Source organism: Telopea speciosissima, chromosome 6 (assembly GCF_018873765.1).
Source record: "Telopea speciosissima isolate NSW1024214 ecotype Mountain lineage chromosome 6, Tspe_v1, whole genome shotgun sequence".
Taxonomy (NCBI): Eukaryota; Viridiplantae; Streptophyta; class Magnoliopsida; order Proteales; family Proteaceae; genus Telopea; species Telopea speciosissima.
Window position 1 is genome coordinate 1,326,270 of NC_057921.1, and position 22,395 is coordinate 1,348,664.

Sequence of the window (22,395 nt, forward strand, 5' to 3'; positions counted from 1 at the left end):
GTAGATATTAAGACAAAAAAAAGTTTGTTATGAGACATGGCAAAAGACTAAAGACTCAAAGGATAAAACGAGGTATTATGATGCCAGAAACGAAGCCAGAAAGACTGTGGGGTTGGCTAGGGCGAAGATATATGAGGGCCTTTATACCAACCTAAGCACTATAGAAGTGGAAATACTATTTTTCAAATAGCTAAGATGAGAGGGAGAAAGAGTAGAGATTTCGATCAAGTGACGTGCATCAAGAGTGATGATGGAAGAGTATTGGTAAGGGATAAGGATATTGTGAAGAGATAGGATGAGTATATTTGTGACCTTCTAAATGGAGATAGGCTGAGTAGTAATGATCCGGATAATTTTATCTTTCTTCAAGATGTCACATGGCATAGATATGTAAGAAAATGTTAGTATGACAGAAGTTAAAGAAGCCTTAAGAAAGATGAAAGCAGACAAGACTCTAGGCCCAGATTAGATTCCGATATAAGTGTAACCCTTGGAGGTTGTGGAGTGTATTGGTTAACCAATCTGTTTAATAGGATTATGAACACAAGGAAGATGCCAAATGAATGGAGGAGAAGCATTGTAGTTCCAATCTACAAGAATAAAGGTGATATCCAAAACTGCAATAACTATAGAAGCATTAAGCTTATGAGTCACACTATGAAACTTTGGGAGAAGGTTATTAAAGCTCGTTTGAGAAGAGAGACCCATATCTCGGTGAACCAATTTGGCTTTATGCCAGGTAGATCCACGACTGAAGCTATATACTTATTGAGGAGGCTCATGGAAAGATATAGAGATAGTAAGAAGGATCTCCATATGGTCTTTATTGACCTAGGAAAAGCCTTTGACCAAGTCCCTAGAGATTTAATCCAACAGGTTCTAGCAAGGTTCAAGAACTCGGTTTCAGTATAGGTTTCGCCTAGCCAAAAAGCCAAGTTGGGCCAAGATCTCGGCGAGTTGGTGTAATTTTTTTTTTGAACTCAAAGGCTGGTTTCGGTGGGTTTTAGACCTAGTTTGGGCCTGAAACTTTGTTACTCGGCCTATTTTAGGCCATTTAAACACAATGACACTATCAGATTTTGCAAAAACAAAGTCCAAATAGGAGTTTCACTTCGGATCCTAGGTTGGTAGGCAACGACTTACAAATAGGCCCCCTATTTTGCACATAATTTAGTAATTGAAAGCAATCAAATCATACAATTAATAGAAAACAACTTAAATAAATATTACAAATATAAAAGTGTACAATACATCAATCTTAACATATTACATATATCTCTATCATAAACCACCGTCGAAAATCCTCAAAAATCAGGTAAAATGCACACTTCTATATTGAGTTCACCTAGACAGTTCTAGAGAGATTTCGACTATCTCGGTCCAGATATTTACATTATAAAGGTAAGTTTGGTCCAAATCTTGGTCAAACCGAGATTTCAATTGAGTTAGGGTAATATTTCATTTCGCGTCAAGTCTCGTCTTGCTTTTTTCAAAAAGAGAGATATTACTGAGATCTTGACGAGTTCTTGAACTATGGGTTCTAGTGAAGAGAGGGGTTTCAAGTAAATATGTGGATATAATAAAAGATATGTATGAAGACGTGGTGACTAGTGTGAGATCTGTGGGAGGTCAATGCGAGGAATTCCCAATAACAATTGGGCTACATCGGGGTTCAGCCTTAAGCCCTTAAATTAATTTTTGTTTTTTAACAGTCTGAGGAATGGAAACGGAACTTCCATTTGGTTCTCCCCTAAAACAACCAATTTTTTTTAAAAACATTTAAAAGAACTCAAAAAAATTAGTGTAACTGCATCCAATCTCCAAAAAAGTCCCAATTGTTTTGAACCTTCTATTTTTGGAATGGGATATTTATGGAATCCCCATAAATTGGATCAAACCTTATTCCCTGGTATTTACATGAGATTCCTCTTTCTTATTCTTAAGCAAGCCCCTGAGAGGGCTTAGTTGATCCATGATTTATGTTTCGCATATCATGGACGACCTAACCAAGAGCATTGAAGACGAGGTCCTGCGGTGTATGCTCTTCGCCAATGATATTGTTTTGATGGATGAGATAAAAACAGGGATTAACTCTAAGTTAGAGCTATGGAGATCAACCCTGGAATCAAAAGGTTTTAAGGTAGAATGAAGACCGAGTATTTGTTGTGCAAATTTAGTTACACTATGATGGTTACTGACATGGTGCGAATTGAGGAAAGAGAGATATTTGGGGTCAATCATAAATGTTGAATTATTTATCCACTCGTGTCTCCCTTTGGATAGTCCGCCATGTTAGAACTCCTGTATGATATACATATTGTTTCCTCCCTTTCTTACAAGGTCGGCCTTTTAGAGGAAGCAGTTCCAACCTGAAATCAAAGCAGACAGGGGTCACGGTATCGAGTCCCCCTGGGAGTGAGCAGGTGTTGAATTATTTATCCACCCGTGTCTCCCTTTGGATAGTCCACCGTATTAGAGCTCCTGTATAATATACATATTGTTTCCTCCCTTTCCTACAAGGTCGGCCTTTTAGAGGAAGCGGTTCCAACAATAAATAAAGAAGGTGACATAGAAGATGATGTCTTGTGTAGAATTAAAGTGGGATGGTTGAAGCAGAGAAGTGCATCCGGAGTGTTGTGTGATCAACGTATGCCCTTAAAGCTTAAAGGAAAGTTCTATAGGACGGTTGTTCGACCGGCTATGATGTATGGGCCAAAATGTTGGCAGTTAAGAAGTGTCATATTGAGAAGCTTTGTGTGGCACATATGAGGATGTTAAGATGGATGTGTGGAAAAACAAGGAAGGATAAAGTAAGAAATAATTATATCAGAGCTGACTTGGGAGTTGCTCCGATCAATGACAAGCTCTGAGAGAGTCGTCGGATGTGGTTTGGTCATGTTCAACGGAGGCCTAGGGATGCCCCAGTAAGGATGAGTGATATGATTTCGATTGAAGGAGCTAAAGGAGCTAAAAGTGCTAGGGGCAGGCCTACAATGACCATAGGAGAAGTTGTGGGAAAGGATATGCATAGTCTAGGTCTCGTGCCATGTATGACCTCGGATAGAGCCTATTGGAGGCCAAAGATCCATTTGGCAGACCCTATTTAGCTGAGATTCTCCAAACTTGTTGGGCTTTACCTCTTTCCTCTTTTACTTTCTTTTATTTTTCCGTTCATTTGTCATTTTTATTTCACTTCTCATTTCATTTCCCATTCTTCTATAACTTCTCAGTTTTTACCTACTTTGTTTGATTGGATCCATGTAGCCGACCGATTCCATTAAGTTGGGATGAGGCTGAGTGTTGTTGTTGTTGGTCAAGATCGGCCACATGTCAAATTTTAGATTTAAATTCAACCATATGCCCTCCCATGTATCATCATCTTCCCTTGTATTTTCAGCCATCTATTTCTTCTTAAAAAATTCACTTTTCCACTAGATTTTCAAAACTTATTTGCCACTTGGCCAACTCTGTTTGGCTAGGACTTGACATGTGAGAAAGGGACATACAGTTCCATACTTCCAGCTGTCCACAAACAGTCAGCTCTATCTGATCTGCCACATGGTAGACATTTGTGGCAGTCCAGAGAAATTCTCTAGACCTGCTGGACTAGGAAAACTGTCCTTTTAGGCTCCAAATTGGTATAGTTGCTCTAGATAAGCAGCAATAAAGACATGGAATACCTTGCCTTGTTCATGTTCTTATGTGAAGCATGCTAAAATTTGGTAAAGGATTCATGTGTTCTGTTTTTTTGTTTGTTTAGTAGGGCTTGTAGAATTTGTATCAGATACAACATCATCTCCTTCCAACCCAATGAGAAGACACGTCGGTGAGTTTCTTGTATGAAGCACTGCTGGATGTTAATGGTGGTGCCTGTGTTCTGTGTATTCATGGAGAACAGTTCATCATAGTTATCAAGGTGACTAGACAATTCAAGGCATTGGAGGGGGGCACCTGCCTAGGCGTGCAGTATTTGTAATATCACATTATTGTGCTTATATGCAATATTAATGCCATATCAATGCAATATGATATAATTTTATTGCCAGTAATGACCTAATATGAGAAAGTCAATATATAAGAAACAAAGCATGGGGATATAATATAAACATATTCATAAAAAACAAAGTAATAAGCATAAATCAATGTTAACTCATGAAGTGTCACAAAACTAATATAATATAAGGCATATTGTCACAAGGCCACAAAATGATACCCAAGTAGTTAGACACCAAGGCGTCGCTGCCTTGACAACTATGTGGTTCATTGTATTGCATATTGTATGTTTAAGTGTTAGGAATGCCACCTTCTGGATGTCAATGGTGGTAGCTGTTAATTTATTTTTAATGATTTGTCCCAGAGTTCACAATTATAAATTTAATAATTTTATCTTGGACCAATACCAGTTCCATTACACATGTTTGTTACATAATACATTTGTTTGATTTTGATGACAGCTTCCCATCGGATTAAATGTTTGTTCTCTCAATAGAGTTTTAGTTGCATGGGGTAAATAAAATAGACTTTGATACTTTATAACTATTCTCTGATGGTGTGCTTTATGGATACTTTACAGAACCCTACAAATAAAAGGGAGATCCGTTGCGATGAAAAGTTGAAGACCATATTTGATGGAAAAGACATGGTTGGATTCCTGGAGATTGGAAAATTGCTGTCGCCCCATTTTGTGTAAACAGACTGAGACTGTAATTCACTCTGGGATGTTTGCACATTTTGTAATCGTTGTTCTGTCTTGGTTGTTGTGGGGCGTATTATGCAGTCTTTTTTAATGAAAATAGACTTGGTTTGGAGTTCGGCTTACAGACCCAGAGTGAACCTTCTGTACAAAATAGGTAGGATCGACTACTTCGTTTGAGTTCTGTAAGTAGGTTGTCAACTGTTACTGTTTTCCAGGTGCAAATATATCATCAATTATGAAATGAAACCATCACCAAAGCCCAGAAACATGCACATTGCAGACCCTCTACTTTATTAGGCTACGGTTCTGGCGGTAGTTGAGGGAGCTAGTGATCTTTCTGTATTAGAAGTGGAAATGCTTGGGTTCTCTTAGGTATAGATAGTAGTTGTAAGCATTGCCTTGGTTTCTTACCCAGAGCAGCTCTAGTTGCGTTATGTAACACCTTGAAATGGTTCTAGTTCTAACTTTAGAGACCATGCTTTCCATTCCTGCTTGTGGTGGTTGGATTGCCCACACCTCTATTTGGGATGAACCACACAAAGCTGGATGAGTGTTGGTGGGGGGCTTCAAAGCCTTCCTGGTCTTTCACATACTCAGAACCCACTGCTTGAGGTGTTAGAGAACTCAAGTTGGGTATCTAATTTGGAGAACACGTTCCCTCACCCCCCCCCCCCCCCCACCTCTTTTATTTTTATTTTTATTTTTTTATTTTGTTGGGATATGGATGGGGGGTTGGGGGACAGGCATTTTATGGTCTTTTGCCATGGTGCTTGGACCAAAGATTTAGAGTCGTAGTGAAACTGGAAGCTGTTGATTCGGTACTCTTCCACTTAAAAAAAAAAGTGGAATATTCAGTGGCAAAGGTTAGGAATAAGAGAATCTAATCATAGACTTGTACTGAGATTATAGCTGTGAGGTTGTTAATGCTGGGGCTGTAGAACTCTAGACTCTTTGTTTTTTCCCTTGATTTACTGTGATGGTGCGTTAATCAAAGGAAAAAAAACTTAAATTCTGCTTGTTCTTATGAATGATGTGTGAACGAAAGTCGAAATGAATGCGCATTTCGATCTGTTGATCCCTTTGTTATCTTTGTAATAATGAACTTTAGACTGATTAATATGAGTTATTTATTTTAAAAAATAAAAAATAACTTTTGGTGGTGGGCCATTGGGATTAAGGATGGAACTCCTTGCTTCTTCATCCATCTTTGCTTTATTTGCTTCATTCATTACTGATTGAACATCATTTTTTTTTGGTAAAGAAGTAATTTATTCAAAACAGGAACGGTTACAAGCCGAGGCTTCATCAAGGCATAGTTGATGAAGCCAAGGAGTGGACGGAGGCCAGATTGTCCTGAACCGAAGGGACAACCTTTCCGGGCTAGAGTGTCGGGAATGCCATTCACACTTCTAGAAACATGCACAAAGTGGCATACAATAGGGGAAGCGCAGAGAAGCTTTATATCAGTGATAACAGAGGCAATGGGAAGGCGGGGGGCGTTCCTGTGAGTGAAAGCTTGTATCAGTTCCATGGAGTCTGATTCAACAGTGAAGCACCGAATGTCATTTTCCAGAGCCAAAAGGACCGCAACACGAATGGCTTCAGCTTCTCCACAAATAATAGAAGGCATAAAAGCTGGTTCTGAGACAGCGAAGATCTGGGAACGTAGGTGGTCTCTGCCAATAAAAACCCAGGCTCCAGTAGAGGTATTAGCAACAAATGATGCATTGGGAGCGGCCGACGGAGATGATTTTGAATTGTTATGCTGCACATTCCAGAATTCTTCAAAGGAAAGATCCACTGCCATAATCACCTCAGGAGGGGATTGGTGCACCTTGTTGAAAATCAGATTGTTTCTGGAAAGCCATAAGGACCAGTAGATGGAAGAAGCTTGACAGAAGCTTCTTTGGGCCACAGCTTTATCTCTAGACTTCAGATCACACCATTGTTGAAGCCAAAGTTGAATAGAGAAATTAGGATCCTCTGGGATGCGATGAGAAAGGGGAGACCCGTACCTAACAGCTCGAGCAAAAGGGAATTGCAGGATTATATGCTCAATGGATTCATTATCTTCACCACATCTGGGGCAGACAGGGTCAATAGGAATTTGGCGAATCCGGAGACCCTCAGCAGAAGCAAGGCCATTAGCAACATGCGCCATAAGAAGGATTTAACTTTAGGTAGTGTTTAAGCATTCCAAATTAGGTTCCACACTTGAGAAGGAGCACTCGGCTTCAGGGATTTCCTAGACATGGACGGTTTAGCCATATCAGCCATATCCTTCTTGTTGGAAAGAAGATGGTACGTAGTCTTAATTGAGAAAAGGCCATTCTTAGAGGCACCCCAAACTTGTTTATCCTCACAAGGAATAAGGCTAAGGCGGATCTTCTTGATAGCTTGAGCATCATGTTGAGAAAACCAGAGATTAAGAAGAGGGATATTCCACTGCCTATTGTCATCAATGAGCTCAGAAACTCAGGTAAGGGGGCAATTAGGGGGAGCGAATAATGGGGCTTGAAATCCTTACAATCAAGGATCCATCTGTCCTCCCAAATCCAAACTTTGGAGCCGTTGCCAATATTCCAGATAAGACCCTCTAATAGGACATCCCTTCCATGGAGAATACTGCACCAAGTCCAAGAGGGGGCGAGTTCCTAGTGTGGCATTGAGAAAATCTGTGTGAGGAAAATAGACAGCTTTAAGTTGTTTGCAACACCACGAATCAGGTTCCAACCACATTTTCCAGGCTACTTTAGCAAGTAAAGCAGAATTTTGGATGGAAGTGTTACACCCGCACCCCAAAAATATCCCCTTATACCCCGGGGTAGTTTAGACCTTTACCTGAGAGGCAATGCTATGGTGGCATTAGCCAACACCTGTAACCCCAGACTTAAAATATTATAATAGGAACCCCCTCGAAGACCTGGAAGTGTGGGCCAAAGCCCCTCAATTTTCCTTGAAGTTTGGACCTTGACAGTAGCACCGGAGTCACAAACGGACTCACTCTCATTGAATCCGCTCGAGGATCCGCCCATGCTGTCATCAATCTTTTTGGCTAGTTTTCCTGTGGGACCCACACCCTCGTGATCCCGGACACCTTATTTGAACCATTGAACCCTGTGGATCCCTACCCTTACCATTTGTTGGTCAGGTGGGGCCCACAAAGCCTAACTTAGGTAAATTAATGGGTTTTTATAACCTAACTAAAACCAAACAGGACCTAAAGGCTAATAGGCCTAAGTGAGGCTTGAACCCAACCCAAACATACCCTAACTAACTAAATGGACCTAAAGGCCATGACTTGGACCAAACATGGCCTAGTGCCTAACCCAAAATCCATTTTAAGCCTAAGGACCCAACTACATTCTAAGACCCCGAACCAAACACACCCTAAGGACCCTTCTACCCCCTTAAAGCTAAAAGAATCCCCTTTATTCCCTTATCTCTCCCCCTCCCCAAAACCGTGGAGGAGAAGAGATAAGAGAAAGAGAAGGAGGAGGAAAGAAGAGGGAAGAAGTAGAAGTGGAAGAGGAATGAGAGAGGAAGGAAAGAAGATGGGAGCTATGCCAAAATGGCTGGTTGCCCCACATCTCCTTCTCTTGTTGACCAGACCAAGAAGGAAGAAGAAGGTGAAGGAGAAGAAATGGAAAGGAAGGGAAGAGACCAAGGGCCCTCACCTAGCCTTGGACTCCACCCCTCCATTGGAGGATATCACTAAGGTAAGCTCCCCAAACTTGATTCTCCTCCATTTTCTCCTTTTATTTTGATGATTTTCTTGAGCTTGGGTGACCTAGAGTTTCATTTGGGACTCAAGGTGAAGCTCGGTCCCTAGATAGAGCTCTAATGGAGATGACCTAGGTTTGGTTTAACCCCTTGGTGCTACAATTGCAGCCATTGTAGCCATGGCTATTGAGTCCCTGATTTTGAACTTGAAACCCAACCCTTGGACCCCAATTGAGACCAATCCTTGTGGATCTTGAATCCATGAACTCAAGCCTGGGTTCTAGTGACCCGAGGAAGGCTTTGACACCCTCTCCTATGACCCTGAGGTGCTGTGGAGCTCCAAGCTTTAAGCTGGAGCAGAAGCCCTTCGCAATCTCGAAAGAGACTATCGGCGGGCGAACGACCGGATCCATCTATCGTGGTACCGTTCGTCAGTCCACCCAATGTAAATCTTGTGTGTTGGCCTGAGTGGACGAAGGCACGAATTCACTTTGTTTGCCTCCCCCCGGGGCCTGTTGCTCTCGGGTCTGTCTCAGGAAATCGAACGGATGTAGGGGCGGACCCAAGAAGCACATCCGCCCGTGGATCTGCTCCCTTTTATGATTGCCTTAAGTGTCGAACGGATCAACGATCAGACTCAACTAAGAAGTTCCGCTCGTGAGTCGCTCGCTCTGGTTTTTCCTTTTGGCCTAAACCGAGTCAGGGGCGGATTCACCTCTGTTGAGACCGCCCGTGAGTCCGCTCGTGCTGTCTTGGTTGAAACTTGATTTTAACTTTTAGGGCCTAGCATGGGACCCTTCTATACCTGTTTTAATGCTTTCTTTTGTATGTTAGGTTGGTGCACTAGTGAGATTCATGTGAAGCACGCCAGATGACACCCGATGCTCTGGGAGATTCATGTCAATCATGCCGAGTGGCACCCGAGTTAGGTGAGTGGATTTTGGGTGACTTTGTTGGGTTTGATTATTATATAATTGTTATTATTCAGCATGCTATGGTATATCTATAAGCACTGTGCGCATTGCATTATTATCCAAATGTGATCTGTTAAGAATGTGATAGTATATGCTCACCATTGTATTGGGCTATGGTGCTAGGTGTGCCGGTACCGGAACCCCAATTTATTTAGATTATGAAAACTACAGTATGTCATCCTGAACTGTATGTGTCGTGCCGTGTTGGTACCCAGGTACTAGATAGAATGGGACGTTGATGCACTCGAAATATCTCTGGGGATGATAGGACCTACATATAGTATATCTGCGGCTAGGATGCTTGTTCCCTTATGCTACGACCCTTGCCAACAGGGGTTTATGTGTTGGATAGTCTGTGCACCTGTGGTCTGTGGAGGTGGGAGAGGCCAGGACAGGGGTAGTGATGGCTATCGGGGTTTGCCACTGGGTGGTCATGATGGCTTCTATCGGCGCAGGTCCCTTCGTGATAATTGAGGTTTCACTGGGGCGATAGAATAAGTGACCCTCAGTGTCTCTCGAGTTATCACAGTAGCATATACTTGACCGGTAGAATTGTGTGTTAGGTGGAAAATGAATCTAACATTAGCATGCATCATTCTGTTTGATATTGATTGTGTGATGTGTGCGCATTCCCCTTTGCTCTCTCACTAGCTAGTGTCGCTAACCCCGTTGTACAATAACTTTTTAGTTTATATGCAGATAGCCTCCTGAAGAGTACCGTTGGATGTGAATGAAGTGGAGTTGATGACCGTGGCTTGGATGTAGATGTACACCCAAGAATTTGTGCCCATGGGGCAATTGTTTATTTATTTAATTTTTGTATTCCTTCCACAATCATGTATAAACTGTATGTTTAATTATTAGGAGAGATTGAATGGTTACGAACATTGATACTATGTGTTATCATTAGAGAACCAATGCTCTATAATTTCACATATTTGAATTTAATTTCGCTTCCACTAACTCTGTGATTGGAACGATTTATTCATTTTGGTACATTCCTTTCTGTCGTCATAATGCGATGATAGGGTGCACTGTGGTTCGGGACACTGTATCTGCGATCCTAGTAGGTATTGGGATGATGTGTGATTGTCCCAGTCATACCCCTACATGAAAAAATATATTACATCGGGATAGGGGCGTGACATCAGAGAAGGGTCTGTGTTGCTTGCCTTGGAGGGAATCAGATTTATTTTGGCAATGAAAATAAGGACCCACTGTGAAGGGGGAAACTTGGAGAGCTCCTTATTCTTCTTGTACCTGTTGTTAGTTAGAACTTGGAATAACTCTTTACTCTCTTCAGGGTGCAGGCTTTGGTCTGGGTGGCCGTTCGAAGAATAGTAAACCTTTTTCCCTTCTGCTGAAACATCAAGGATGATTCCCAATTCTTCAGTGGTAAAGCTGATGGCGACTCCCTTCACTACAGTAGTCAGTCTGAGATCACCATCATCTCCCTCTGACAACAACAATTTTGAGTAGAACTCTCTGATCAGAGCAGGGTAGTAGAACTCAGGCAGAACTAGCATGTTAGACCATTCCAACCTCTCAAATCTAGTCTCCACCTGGTACGCCAACATTTCCTCCACAGTTATGTCCCATTCCACAAGGATTCTCCTGCTAAAAAGACATCCCCGAGAGTGTCTCTCGGCCCCTTTATGGGTCAATTGAGACACCTGTTGGGTGATAAGAATGGCAGGCACGATAGCAATGTCCCTCTTTCTTTTTAGAGTCATGAGGATACCTGCACACATAAGGCAACACCAAGTAGAATAGCAAGAAGATGAGTCAAAATGGAATAATGAGGTATGAGATTAATAAATGAGTTTGGAAAAGTAAAGTGCCTAAGTGATGAGGAGATGTTTTGAAGAGAAGATTTCACATGATCAAAAGGATACATATATAGGCAATGATAATATATATAATGGGAACGTGGAAAATCATTGGAGATGTGTTTGGAGAAGCTGAAGAGACAAGGATATTATGCAAACAAAGCCCCACGTGTAACCCCTTATGTGTGAATGTGGAGGATGGAACCGAAGTAAGCAATAAGCATATCTTGATTATCTTACACCCCATTATGTGTCAAACAAACAAGTTAAGGAATGGAATATCCCAACATGAGACAAGAACAATTTGTTGAGGAAAGAAAATGAATACCAAGGATTGTGCAAGAAATCTCAAGAATATAAAATGCAATTGGGAATGCGTTAAGAGGATGAACTATAGAGATGAGAAAATAGATTCCAAGGATTTTAACTACTGTTATACAATGTATAAGAAATGTACTTGGTGGCATATCAATGGAATGATTTGACAAAGTCTAGGTACATGTAATGGATTAAATAGGTTCTTGAAAGATTTCTCAAGCATAAAGGAGTTGAAGAGTTATCCAAAAAGGCCTTAGTCTAAATCGATTTTAGCAAGAACATGGTGTATATGGCCATAAGAATGCAAGCAAAGTCAAGACATGATCATACTTGGGATGAATTATCATAAATCCAAGAGGAAATGAAGGAGAAGATGAAGAGACATAAGCAAAATCTCTCAATGAGAAGAATAGAGAATTGAAAGAAAAATGGAGAAGAGAAATTTTACCTTAATCAAGTAGGAAGTGATCTTTGAGGCTTGAACTTGCAAGAGAACTCCTCAAGAAATCTGTAGAGCCTTTCTCCCTCTCCCTGCTGTTATGTTTTCTCTTGGAGCCAAAGTGAGTTTTGAAACTCACGGTTCTATTTTTGTTGAAATTCCTTGAACGGAATCAGTTATCGTGACTCCGCTCGTCAATCCGCTCCACCTAAAATTTGAAAATTTGTGATTCTATAACTGACCGGATCAACGAACGGATCCACTACCATAAGTCTGCCTATAGATCCGATCGATTCATATTCTCTCGGACTTTTGATCTTCTGAGAACGGACAAATGAACGTATTCACGTTCCACATCTGCCCGTTAGTCCGCTCTCCCTATCTTGCGAGGGAAACATGAACGGAACCAGAGCATTGATACAGCTCGTGAGTCCGCTCGCTGTTCTTTTAGACTTTAGACTCTAGACTTTGGAGACTTCTGACCAACCCCTTGTGTGATGATTCAATGCCTATGCCCTAGGTTGGACACCCATTTTTCTTGGCCTATGCATGATTAATTGCTTGCCTTAGATGCAAACCATAATGTCTGTATTCTTGGGCCTACATCGGCTAGAGCAGCCGATAAGAATGACAAGCAACAGTGTGCGCTGTGACTCCCCTCTTACCTAAAAGGGAGGAGAGTTACTTTTGGGGATGAAGACCCTTAGATCCCGTGAATTGGTGGACTCAGACCTTATGGATAGGAAGCCTAACCTTGTGGGTAGATATTAGGTAAGGGAAGTATTGGGCTGGCTTGGACTGGTTCATTCGAAATGAGCCATAGAGGCCATGTATAACTGGAGGCCATTTATGACACCTTGAGTTAGTGACAACTCTAATTGTACTTTACTTGGTTCTTCCAAACCATGTTTAGACTCATAACGAGAGTCCTACACCGTGAGTTGACCTTCAAAAAAAAAAAAACTTAGTAAACCATACTCGAGAACTCTTGTTCTTATAATTTGACCTAGATGGCAGATATGTCCATAGGAATATGAATGTACCTATGAATTCGTGTGGTATACGTATATATGTATGCATATATAGGTATGTCCCTTAAGACTTTGGACTTGTGTGACTAGAGTGATTCTCTGGTACTACAAGTATAACCTTACCTAGGCCTTACTGTGATCACTTAGTTAAGCCCTGACCCTTGGTCATGTTGATCACAGGTTAGTAGTTGATGAACTTGATAATGACTGGGTAGATTAATTAGCATGAATTGACTTAGACCTACCATAGGAGGTTGTTTGGCTCTCGAAGGAGAACCATAAAGGACTTTTCCCTGTAGAGTCACCGTGAGATGGGTTTAAAGACTTTGAAGGCTGAAATTGAAGGAGGTAACAAGACCTTCTCCAACAACAGATATGAATGGAGTAATGGGTCACCAAATGCGTTCCCTCCGTATTGGGAGTGAACAATAGGAGATCCCATCAATATTCCAAATCATTCTAAAGTTGGGCGAGGTAATGAGATAGCCAGAAGTGATAACATTTAGAGTGTGAACCCTATTGTGGGGACTAGATCGGTTGAACCCCGTAACCCAAGGGTAACTAGATAGTGAAGACTTGAGTGGTATCACTTGATCCGGAGGACCTAGAGAACTTTCTGTCCCTTATGACTCAGTTTAGTGTGGAAGACAGTGTGATTACCTCTGGAATGTGGTGGCTAACGAGTCTTGACCCAATGCAGCATAGGGTTACTATGAACTACACCTTTGTGGTAATGAGACCTTAGGAAGAAAGAGAATTGTAGGACCCGACCTGTTGTGTCAACTAGACACTACCTCACTTTTACCCGACCTTGACTTAGTTCAAGTAGTGGGTATTTGGAGGTATTGTTGTTCAACAAGCCTTCGACTTTGAGAACCGAGTTGCCTCAAATTTTGAGGACGAAATTTTTTATAAGGTTGGGGGGATGTTACACCCGCACCCCAAATATCCCCTTATACCCCGGGGCAGTTTAGACCTTTACCTGAGAGGCAATGCTATGGTGGCATTGGACAACACCTGTAACCCCAGACTTAAAATATTATAATAAGAACCCCCTCGAAGACTTGGAAGTGTGGGCCAAAGCCCCGCAACTTGAAGTTTGGCCCTTGACAGCAGCACCGGAATCACGAACGGACTCACTCTCACTGAATCCGCTCAAAGATCTGCCCATGCTGTCATCAGTCTTTTTGGCTAGTTTTCCTATGGGACCTACACCCTCGTGTCCCGGACACCTTATTTTAACCATTGAACCCTGTGGACCCCTGCCCTTACCATTTGTTGGTAAGGTGGGGCCCACAAAGCCTAACTTAGGTAAATTAATGTGTGAATTCACCTAGAGAGGGGGGGTGAATAGGTGAAGGTTGGAAAACAAAAAATTATGCAGAAAATAAACAAGTAAAGATAACCAATTGACAAACAATAATTAAAGAGAGACACAAAAGATTTATAGTGGTTCGGCCAACACGTGCCTACGTCCACTCCTCTCACCTTAGAGAGAATTCTACTAAATCGAATCTTGAGTAAGAGCAAGAGGACTCGTACAAATCTTGATTAAGAGCAAGAGAACTCAACTACTCTTGATTTCGAGCAAGAGGACTCAACCAATCTTGATTCCGAGCAAGAGGACTCACTACTCTTGATTCCAAGCAAAAGGACTCCTTCTCTTGATTTCGAGCAAGAGGACTCAACAACAACTTTAAACAAAGTGAAATGAACTATTAATTAGTTTAGGATTACCTCAAACTTTAATAGAATAGGTGCTACCTTTCAATCTATGCAGCTTGAATGCAAATGTGTATGAAGGGAGAAAGAGTGAGATTAAACTTCTTTGATCCTCTTTGATCTTGAGTGTATAATCTCACTAGGGAGTAATTGATCTTTTAGAGCTCTTTATTGTAGATAATTGTTGTTTTTAGAACATTAATCAAGAGGGTATTTATAGGCTAGAGGCCTAGGACCAATTAGGAATCCAATTAACATTCGGATTCCACAGTCTATAAATAATCTGGCATGCCGGATCACCTAATTTCCTTTTAAAACAAAGGAATAACGGATAAATTATAACAGTCACATCTTGATCCGGTATGCTGGATTATGATCCGGTATGCCGGTTCATGATCCGGTATGCTGGATTACAATCCAACATGGGTTGGAAGGCTACTGCAGGCAATTTCCTGAGATTGTAACATTGATCCGGTATACCGTTTCATGATCCGATATGCTGGATCATAAAATTTCTTCTGATATTATTAATTCCTTTATTGGACTTACTTGGGTCGATTCCATTGGATAAGTTCGGGCCAATTTCTTTGGTCTTAGTGCAAGTGAGAAGTGTCTAAAACAACCTCCTAGGGTCATACTACATGTATGTATGCGTGAGTGTGTGCATTACATATGGACTTTAACAAAGAAATTTACAACTTAGTACAATTCTAAGTCTTCAAATTTCTTCAAGTCTTGAACTTCACTTCTTTACATGAGTATCTTCAAAGTGAGTTCCTCTAACTTGTCTTGGTCTTTGACTTCAAAAGTTGTTCTCCATTCTTCATGATTCTTTGATGTCTTAAAAGATTGAACAAGTTCAATTTGCTTTGAGCATCAATCTCTTGAATTGAGTGCTCCCCTTCACTTGATGCTCTGCTCTTATCTATGCATCTTTTAGACAAGAGTTAGTACAACTAACTTAATTGTTATCATCAAAATCATAATGGGTGATGTGTGAAATTTACCCCAACAATCTCCCCTTTTTTGATGATGATAAATAAATAATATCAAGTGATATAAAGAGACAATATGGATAATATATGTTCAAGAGAGAAACTACCACTTTATCTCCCCATTTCTCTCCCCCTGTGGCATTATCAAAAAGCGGGGATAGAAGGAAAAAAAAAACTTAATAAAAATTTGGTCCCCATTGTATATTGGGTCCGTCAATGTCAGTATCATATATTCCTCTTGGTTTTCAGACCATTTGGTTTCCATTTACCCTTTGGTTACCATACCAATTTGGGTATGATTGGGGGTTCCAAGGTCTTTGCACCTTTGGTTGACTCCTCCTGTTTTGACCATTGTAAGGTCTTCTAGGATGGTGGAAAGATTGATTCATGTGGTGACATTCCTAGATAGTATGTCCTTTCTTGTTGTAATTATTGCATACTATAATTTGAGGGATATAGGGAGTCTTCCCTCTTGGATTGGGTTTGCTAAATTGAGGAGTTTTCTTTCTAGCATAACATTCCTCAATTGAGTGTCCTTTCTTTCTACAATAGTTGCAAAATTTCTTCTTTACTTTCTTACTTGTTATTTTACTTGAACTTGCCTCTTTGGTGTGATTTGAACCTTTGTTCACATCATATCCTACTCCTTCCTTGTTTAAGGGTGCTTTGGAGGCATTTCCAAGTAAGATATCAAGGGTCCTTTTGCCATTTGTAAAGGACTCTAAGGCTTTACACAATTTCTCTTTTTCTTCCCAAGATATTTATTTGAGAAGTTAGAGTTGTGTTTTGGTCTTTGAGAATGTTTATCTCTTTTAAGAGATTTTTCTTAGTAGTAGCTAATTCTATGCTACTTTGGTAAAGATCTTCAAAGGCTTCTTCTAATTCTAGAAAGTTTTTATTTTTATGAGATGAAGAAGTGGGGGTTACCTCATTTTCATTTTCTTCATCTTCAATAGCCACAAAAGCAAGGTTGATTTGCTCTTCTTCTTGAGATTCTTCGTCTTCCTCTTCTTCATCGCTTGAATCGACGGAGTGTTCGATTTTGTATACTTTATTGTATTTCTTTATCTTCGGACAATCTCCCCTAAAATGTCCTGATTTCCTACACTCATAGCAAACAATGTCTTTTTGAAGAAGAATCATTATTTTTTTTAAGAGCATTTTTACCTTTTTGGTCTCCTGAGAGTCTTCTCTTGTTGAGTGTGTCTTTACCTTTGTTCTTCAAAAACTTTGAGAACTTCTTTGAGAGATATTCGATCTTGTCATCAGATAGTTCTTCTTCATCATCACTTACTCCATGGTATGATTTGAACGCTACAACCTTCTTCTTTGGTTCTTTTGGTTCAATCTCCTTGGTGTCTTGTTTGAGCTCCATCTCATGAGTTTGGAGTGATCCCAACAGTTCATCCAAGCTTAGTTTGTCGATGTCCTTGGATTCTTTGATTGCTGTAGTCTTGGGTCTCCATTCCTTTGAGAGAGATCTTAGAATCTTTCGAATGTTCTCACCATTGGAGTAAACCTTACCTAATCCTTTTAACTTGTTCACGATGTTAGTAAATCGAGTAAACACGACATATATATCTTCATCATTTTTCATTTTAAACAGTTCATACTCATTTACAAGCATATCAATCTTAGATTGCTTAACTTCAGAGTTACCTTCATAGGTCACTACAAGCTTATCGAACATCTCTTTAGCGGAGTTACACATGCATGTTCTATTATACTCTTTTTCTCCTAAGGCACATTAGAGATAGCTTATAGCAATATAATTGAGTTGTATTTTAGCCTTTTCAGTTGGGGTCCATTCTTCTTTGGGCTTGTCTATGGTATTAGGTACATTCTCTATAACTTCCCATACGTTAATGTTATTGGCACACACAAAGTTCTTGAAGCGATTCTTCCAATAGGAGAATCCTTCACCTTCAAAGAAGGGAGGTCTAGTAATGGTGTATCCCTCAATCCTTCAATTGCTAGAGGATCCCATGGCCTTTAACTCTTAATTGGATTGAAAAACAATCACGGTCTTGAGCTCCTGCTCTGATACCAAATATAAATTCACCTAGAGGGGGGTGAATAGGTGAAGGTTGGAAAACAAAAAATTATGCGAAAAATAAACAAGTAAAGATAACCAATTGACAAACAATAATTAAAGAGAGACATAAAAGATTAATAGTGGTTCGGCCAACAGGTGCCTATGTCCACTCCTCTCACCTTAGAGAGAATTCCACTAAATTGAATCTTAAGTAAGAGCAAGAGGACTCGTATAAATCTTGATTAAGAGCAAGAGAACTCAACTACTCTTGATTCCGAGCAAGAGGACTCAACCAATCTTGATTCCGAGCAAGAGGACTCACTACTCTTGATTCCGAGCAAGAGGACTCCTTCTCTTGATTTCGAGCAAGAGGACTAAACAATAACTTTAAATAAAGTGAAATGAACTACTAATTAGTTTAGGATTACCTCAAACTTTAGTAGAATAGGTGCTACCTTTCAATCTATGCAGCTTGAATGCAAATGTGTATGAAGAGAGCAAGAGCGAGATTGAACTTCTTTGATCCTCTTTGATCTTGAGTGTATAATCTCACTAGGGAGTAATTGATCTTTTAGAGTTCTTGATTGTAGATAATTGTTGTTTTTTAGAACATTAATCAAGAGGGTATTTATAGGCTAGAGGCCTAGGACCAATTAGGAATCCAATTAACATTCGAATTTCACTGTCTATAAACAATTCAGTATGCTGAATGTCAATCCAGTATGCCGGATCACCTAATTTCCTTTTAAAACAAAGGAATAATGGATAAATTATAACAGTCATATCTTGATCCGGTATGCTGGTTCATGATTCGGTATGCTGGATTACAATCTCGCGTGGGCTGGAAGGCTACTGCAGGTAATTTCCTGAGATTGCAACACTGATCCGGTATACCGTTTCATGATCCGGTATGCTGGATCATAAAATTTTTGCTGATATTATTAAGTCCTTTATTGGACTTACTTGGGTCGATTCCATTTGACAAGTCTGGGCCAATTTCTTTAGTCTTAGTGCAAGTAAGAAGTGTCTAAAACAACCTCCTAGGTCACACTATATGTATGCATGCGTGAGTGTGTGCATTACATATGGACTTTAACAAATGAATTTACAACTTAGTACAATTCTAAGTCTTCAAACTTCTTCAAGTCTTGAACTTCACTTCTTTACATGAGTATCTTCGAAGTGAGTTCCTCTAACTTGTCTTGATCTTTGACTTCAGAAGTTGTTCTCCATTCTTCATGATTCTTTGATGTCTTGAAAGATTGGACAAGTTCAATTTGCTTTAAGCATCAATCTCTTAAATTGAGTGCTCCCCCTCACTTGATGCTCTGCTCTTATCTATGCATCTTTTAGACAAGAGTTAGTACAACTAACTTATTTGTTATCATCAAAACCATAATGGGTGATGTGTGGAATTTACCCCAACATAATGGGTTTTTATAACCTAACTAAAACCAAACAGGACCTAAAGGCTAATAGGCCTAAGTGAGGCTTGGACCCAACCCAAACAGACCCTAACTAACTAAATGGACCTAAGGGCCATGACTTGAACCAAACATGGCCTAGTGCCTAACCCAAAACCCATTTTAAGCCTAAGGACCCAACTACATTCTAAGATCCCTAACCAAACACACCCTAAGGACCCTTCTACCCCCTTAAAGCTAAAAGAATCCCCTTTATTCCCTTATCTCTCTCCTCCCCAAAACCGTGGAGGAGAAGAGACAAGAGAAAGAGAAGGAGGAGGAAAGAAGAGGGAAGAAGTAGAAGTGGAAGAGGAAAGAGAGGGGAAGGGAAGAAGATGGGAGCTATGCCAAAATGGTGGTTGACCCACATCTCCTTCTCTTGTTGGCCGGACCAAGAAGGAAGAAGAAGGTGAAGGAGAAGAAATGAAAAGGAAGGGAAGAGACCAAGGGGGCTCACCTAGCCTTGGACTCCACCCCTCCATTGGAGGATCTCACCAAGGTAAGCTCCCCAAACCTAATTCTCCTCCATTTTCCCCTTTTATTTTGATGACTTCCTTGAGTTTGGGTGACCTAGAGTTCCATTTGGGACTCAAGGTGAAGCTCGGTCCCTAGATAGAGCTCTAATGGTGCTGACCTAGGTCTGGTTTAACCCCTTGGTGCTGCAATTGTAGCCATGGCTATTAAGTCCCTGATTTTGAACTTGAAACCCAACCCTTGGACCCCAATTGAGACCAATCCTTGTGGATCTTGAATTCATGAGCTCAAGCCTAGGTTCTAGTGACCCTAGGAAGGCTTAGACACCCTCTCCTATGGCCCTGTGGTGCTGTGGAGCTCCAAGCTTCAAGCTGGAGCAGAAGCCCTCTGCAACCCCGGAAGAGACTGTCGGCGGACGAACGATCGGATCCATTTATCGTGGTACCGCCCGTCAGTCCGCCCAGTGTAAAACTTGTGTGTCGGCCTGAGCGGACGTAGGCACGGATTCACTTTGTTTGCCTCTGCTCGGGGCCTGTTGCTCTCGGGTCTGTCTCAAGAAATCGAACGGACGCAGGGGCAGACCCAAGTAGCACATCCGCCTGTGGATCCGTTCCCTTTTATGATTGCCTCAGGTGTCGAACGGATCAATGATCGGGCTCAACTAAGAAGTTCTGCTTGTGAGTTCGCTTGCTCTGGTTTTTCCTTTTGGCCTGAACGGAGTCAGGGGCGGATTCACCTCTGCTGAGACTGCCAGTGAATCCGCTTGTGCTGTCTTGGTTGAAACTTGATTTTAACTTTTAGGGCCTAGCATGGGACCCTTCTATACCTATTTTAATGCTTTCTTTTGTATGTTAGGTTGGTGCACCGGTGAGATTCATGTCAACCACGCCGGATGACACCTGATGCTTGGGGAGATTCATGTCAATCACGCCCAGTGGCACCCGAGTTAGGTGAGTGGGTTTTGGGTGGCTTTGTTGGGTTTGATTATTATATAATTGTTATTATTCAACATGCTATTGTATATCTATAAGCATTGTGCGCATTGCATTATTATCCAAATATGATCTGTTATAAATGTGATAGTATATGCTCACTGGGCTACGGTGCCGGTGTACCGGTATCGAAACCCCAATTTATTTAGATTATGAAAACTGCTATATGTCATCCTGAACTGTATGTGCCGTGCCGTGCTGGTACCCGGATACTAGATGGAATGGGACGTTGATGCACCCGAAATACCTCTCGGGACGATAGGACCTGCATATAGTATATCTGCGGCTAGGATGCTTGTTCCCTTATGCTACGACCCTTGCCAACAGGGGTTTATGTGTTGGATAGTCAGAGCACCTATGGTCTGTGGAGGTGGGAGAGGCCAGGATAGGGGTAGTGATGGCTATCGGGGTTTGCCACTGGGTGGTCATGATGGCTTCTACCGGCGCAGGTCTCTTCTTGATAATTGAGGTTTCACTAGGACGATAGGATAAGTGACCCTCAGTGTCTCCCAAGTTATCACAGTTGCATATACTTGACCGATAGAATTGTGTGTTAGGTGGAAAATAAATCTAACATTAGCATGCGTCATTCTGTTTGATATTGATTGTGTGATGTGTGCGCATTCCCCTTTGCTCCCTCACTAGCTAGTGTAGCTAACCCCGTTGTACAACCACTTTTTAGTTTATATGCAGATAGCCTCCTAACAAGCACCGTTGGATGTGAATCAAGTGGAGTTGATGACCGTGGCTTGGATGTAGATGTACACCCAAGAATTTGTGCCCTTGGGGCAATTGTTTATTTATTTAATTTCTGTATTCCTTCCACAATCATGTATAAACTATATGTTTAATTATTAGGAGAGATTGAATGGTTACTAACATTGATATTATACTATGTGTTATCATTAGAGAACCGATGCTCTATAATTTCACATATTTGAATTTAATTTCGCTTCCGCTAACTCTGTGATTGGAATGATTTATTCCTTTCGGTATATTCCTTTCTGTCGTCATAATGCGATGACAGGGTGGACTGTGGCTCGGGACACTGTATCTGCGATCCTGGTAGGTGTTGGGTTGATATGTGATTGTCCCAGTCATACCCCTATGTGGCAAATTATCTTACATCGGGATAGGGGCATGACAGGAAAAGTGTTTGAAGCCTAAGCCTCCCTTTGATTTTGATCTGCATATGCGGTCCCATTAAACCCACTGAATACCTTTATCCTCCTCCCCCCTCCCCCAATACAAGTTTGAAGAGGCTTTCCTTATAAAATCATGATGAGACTGGGGGAGTTTAAAATGAGCTGCTGCATAGGTTTTGTCACACCCCAAACCACCCCCTAGGAGGATTTAGTAGGTGACCCGAATTGCATAACGGCAATCCGCCAAATCCCACGGATCTAGAAGCAGTTCTTACATTCACGAAACCACATTCATTCACTTTACCAAGGGCAAGATCAGAGTGCTGCAGATAAACTACAATTTCAATAAATAAAGGAAGCATAGTGATACGGGAAAATGATGGTAATATATACATAAGAAAGATTGTTTTGTTACATTTCCCATCCACCCACAAAGTAGAAAACAAAGCTGACAGAACCAAAGCTAAAACTACTATATACACACACACACACACACACATATATATATATATAGGGTGAGCATACTCAACCCCAAAAAGAAAAAGAAAGAAACTACAAC

At 41.0% G+C, this 22,395-nt stretch overlaps 2 protein-coding genes across 2 annotated transcripts in view; one reads left to right on the forward strand and one right to left on the reverse strand.

Annotated features, from left to right (window-relative positions):
- The window catches only part of LOC122664900 (protein TRI1-like), a 49,680-nt gene extending 44,977 nt beyond the window's left edge, over positions 1-4,703 (forward strand). The window contains exon 2 of the mRNA XM_043860926.1: positions 4,574-4,703. Within this exon, the coding sequence (XP_043716861.1) occupies positions 4,574-4,690 (117 nt within the window). The 3' untranslated portion in view covers positions 4,691-4,703. The remainder of the gene's footprint in view (positions 1-4,573) is intronic.
- A 1,221-nt stretch (positions 4,704-5,924) lies between these two features.
- On the reverse strand, positions 5,925-6,857 carry LOC122664487. Its single transcript, XM_043860325.1, has one exon. It carries the CDS (start codon positions 6,855-6,857, stop codon positions 5,925-5,927), a length of 933 nt encoding a protein of 310 aa, XP_043716260.1.
- Between the last annotated feature and the right edge of the window lie 15,538 nt (positions 6,858-22,395).

Bases quoted from the DNA above. Each gene is read 5' to 3' on its own strand.
- LOC122664487 (XM_043860325.1), bottom strand. From the start codon at position 6,857: ATGGCGCATGTTGCTAATGGCCTTGCTTCTGCTGAGGGTCTCCGGATT.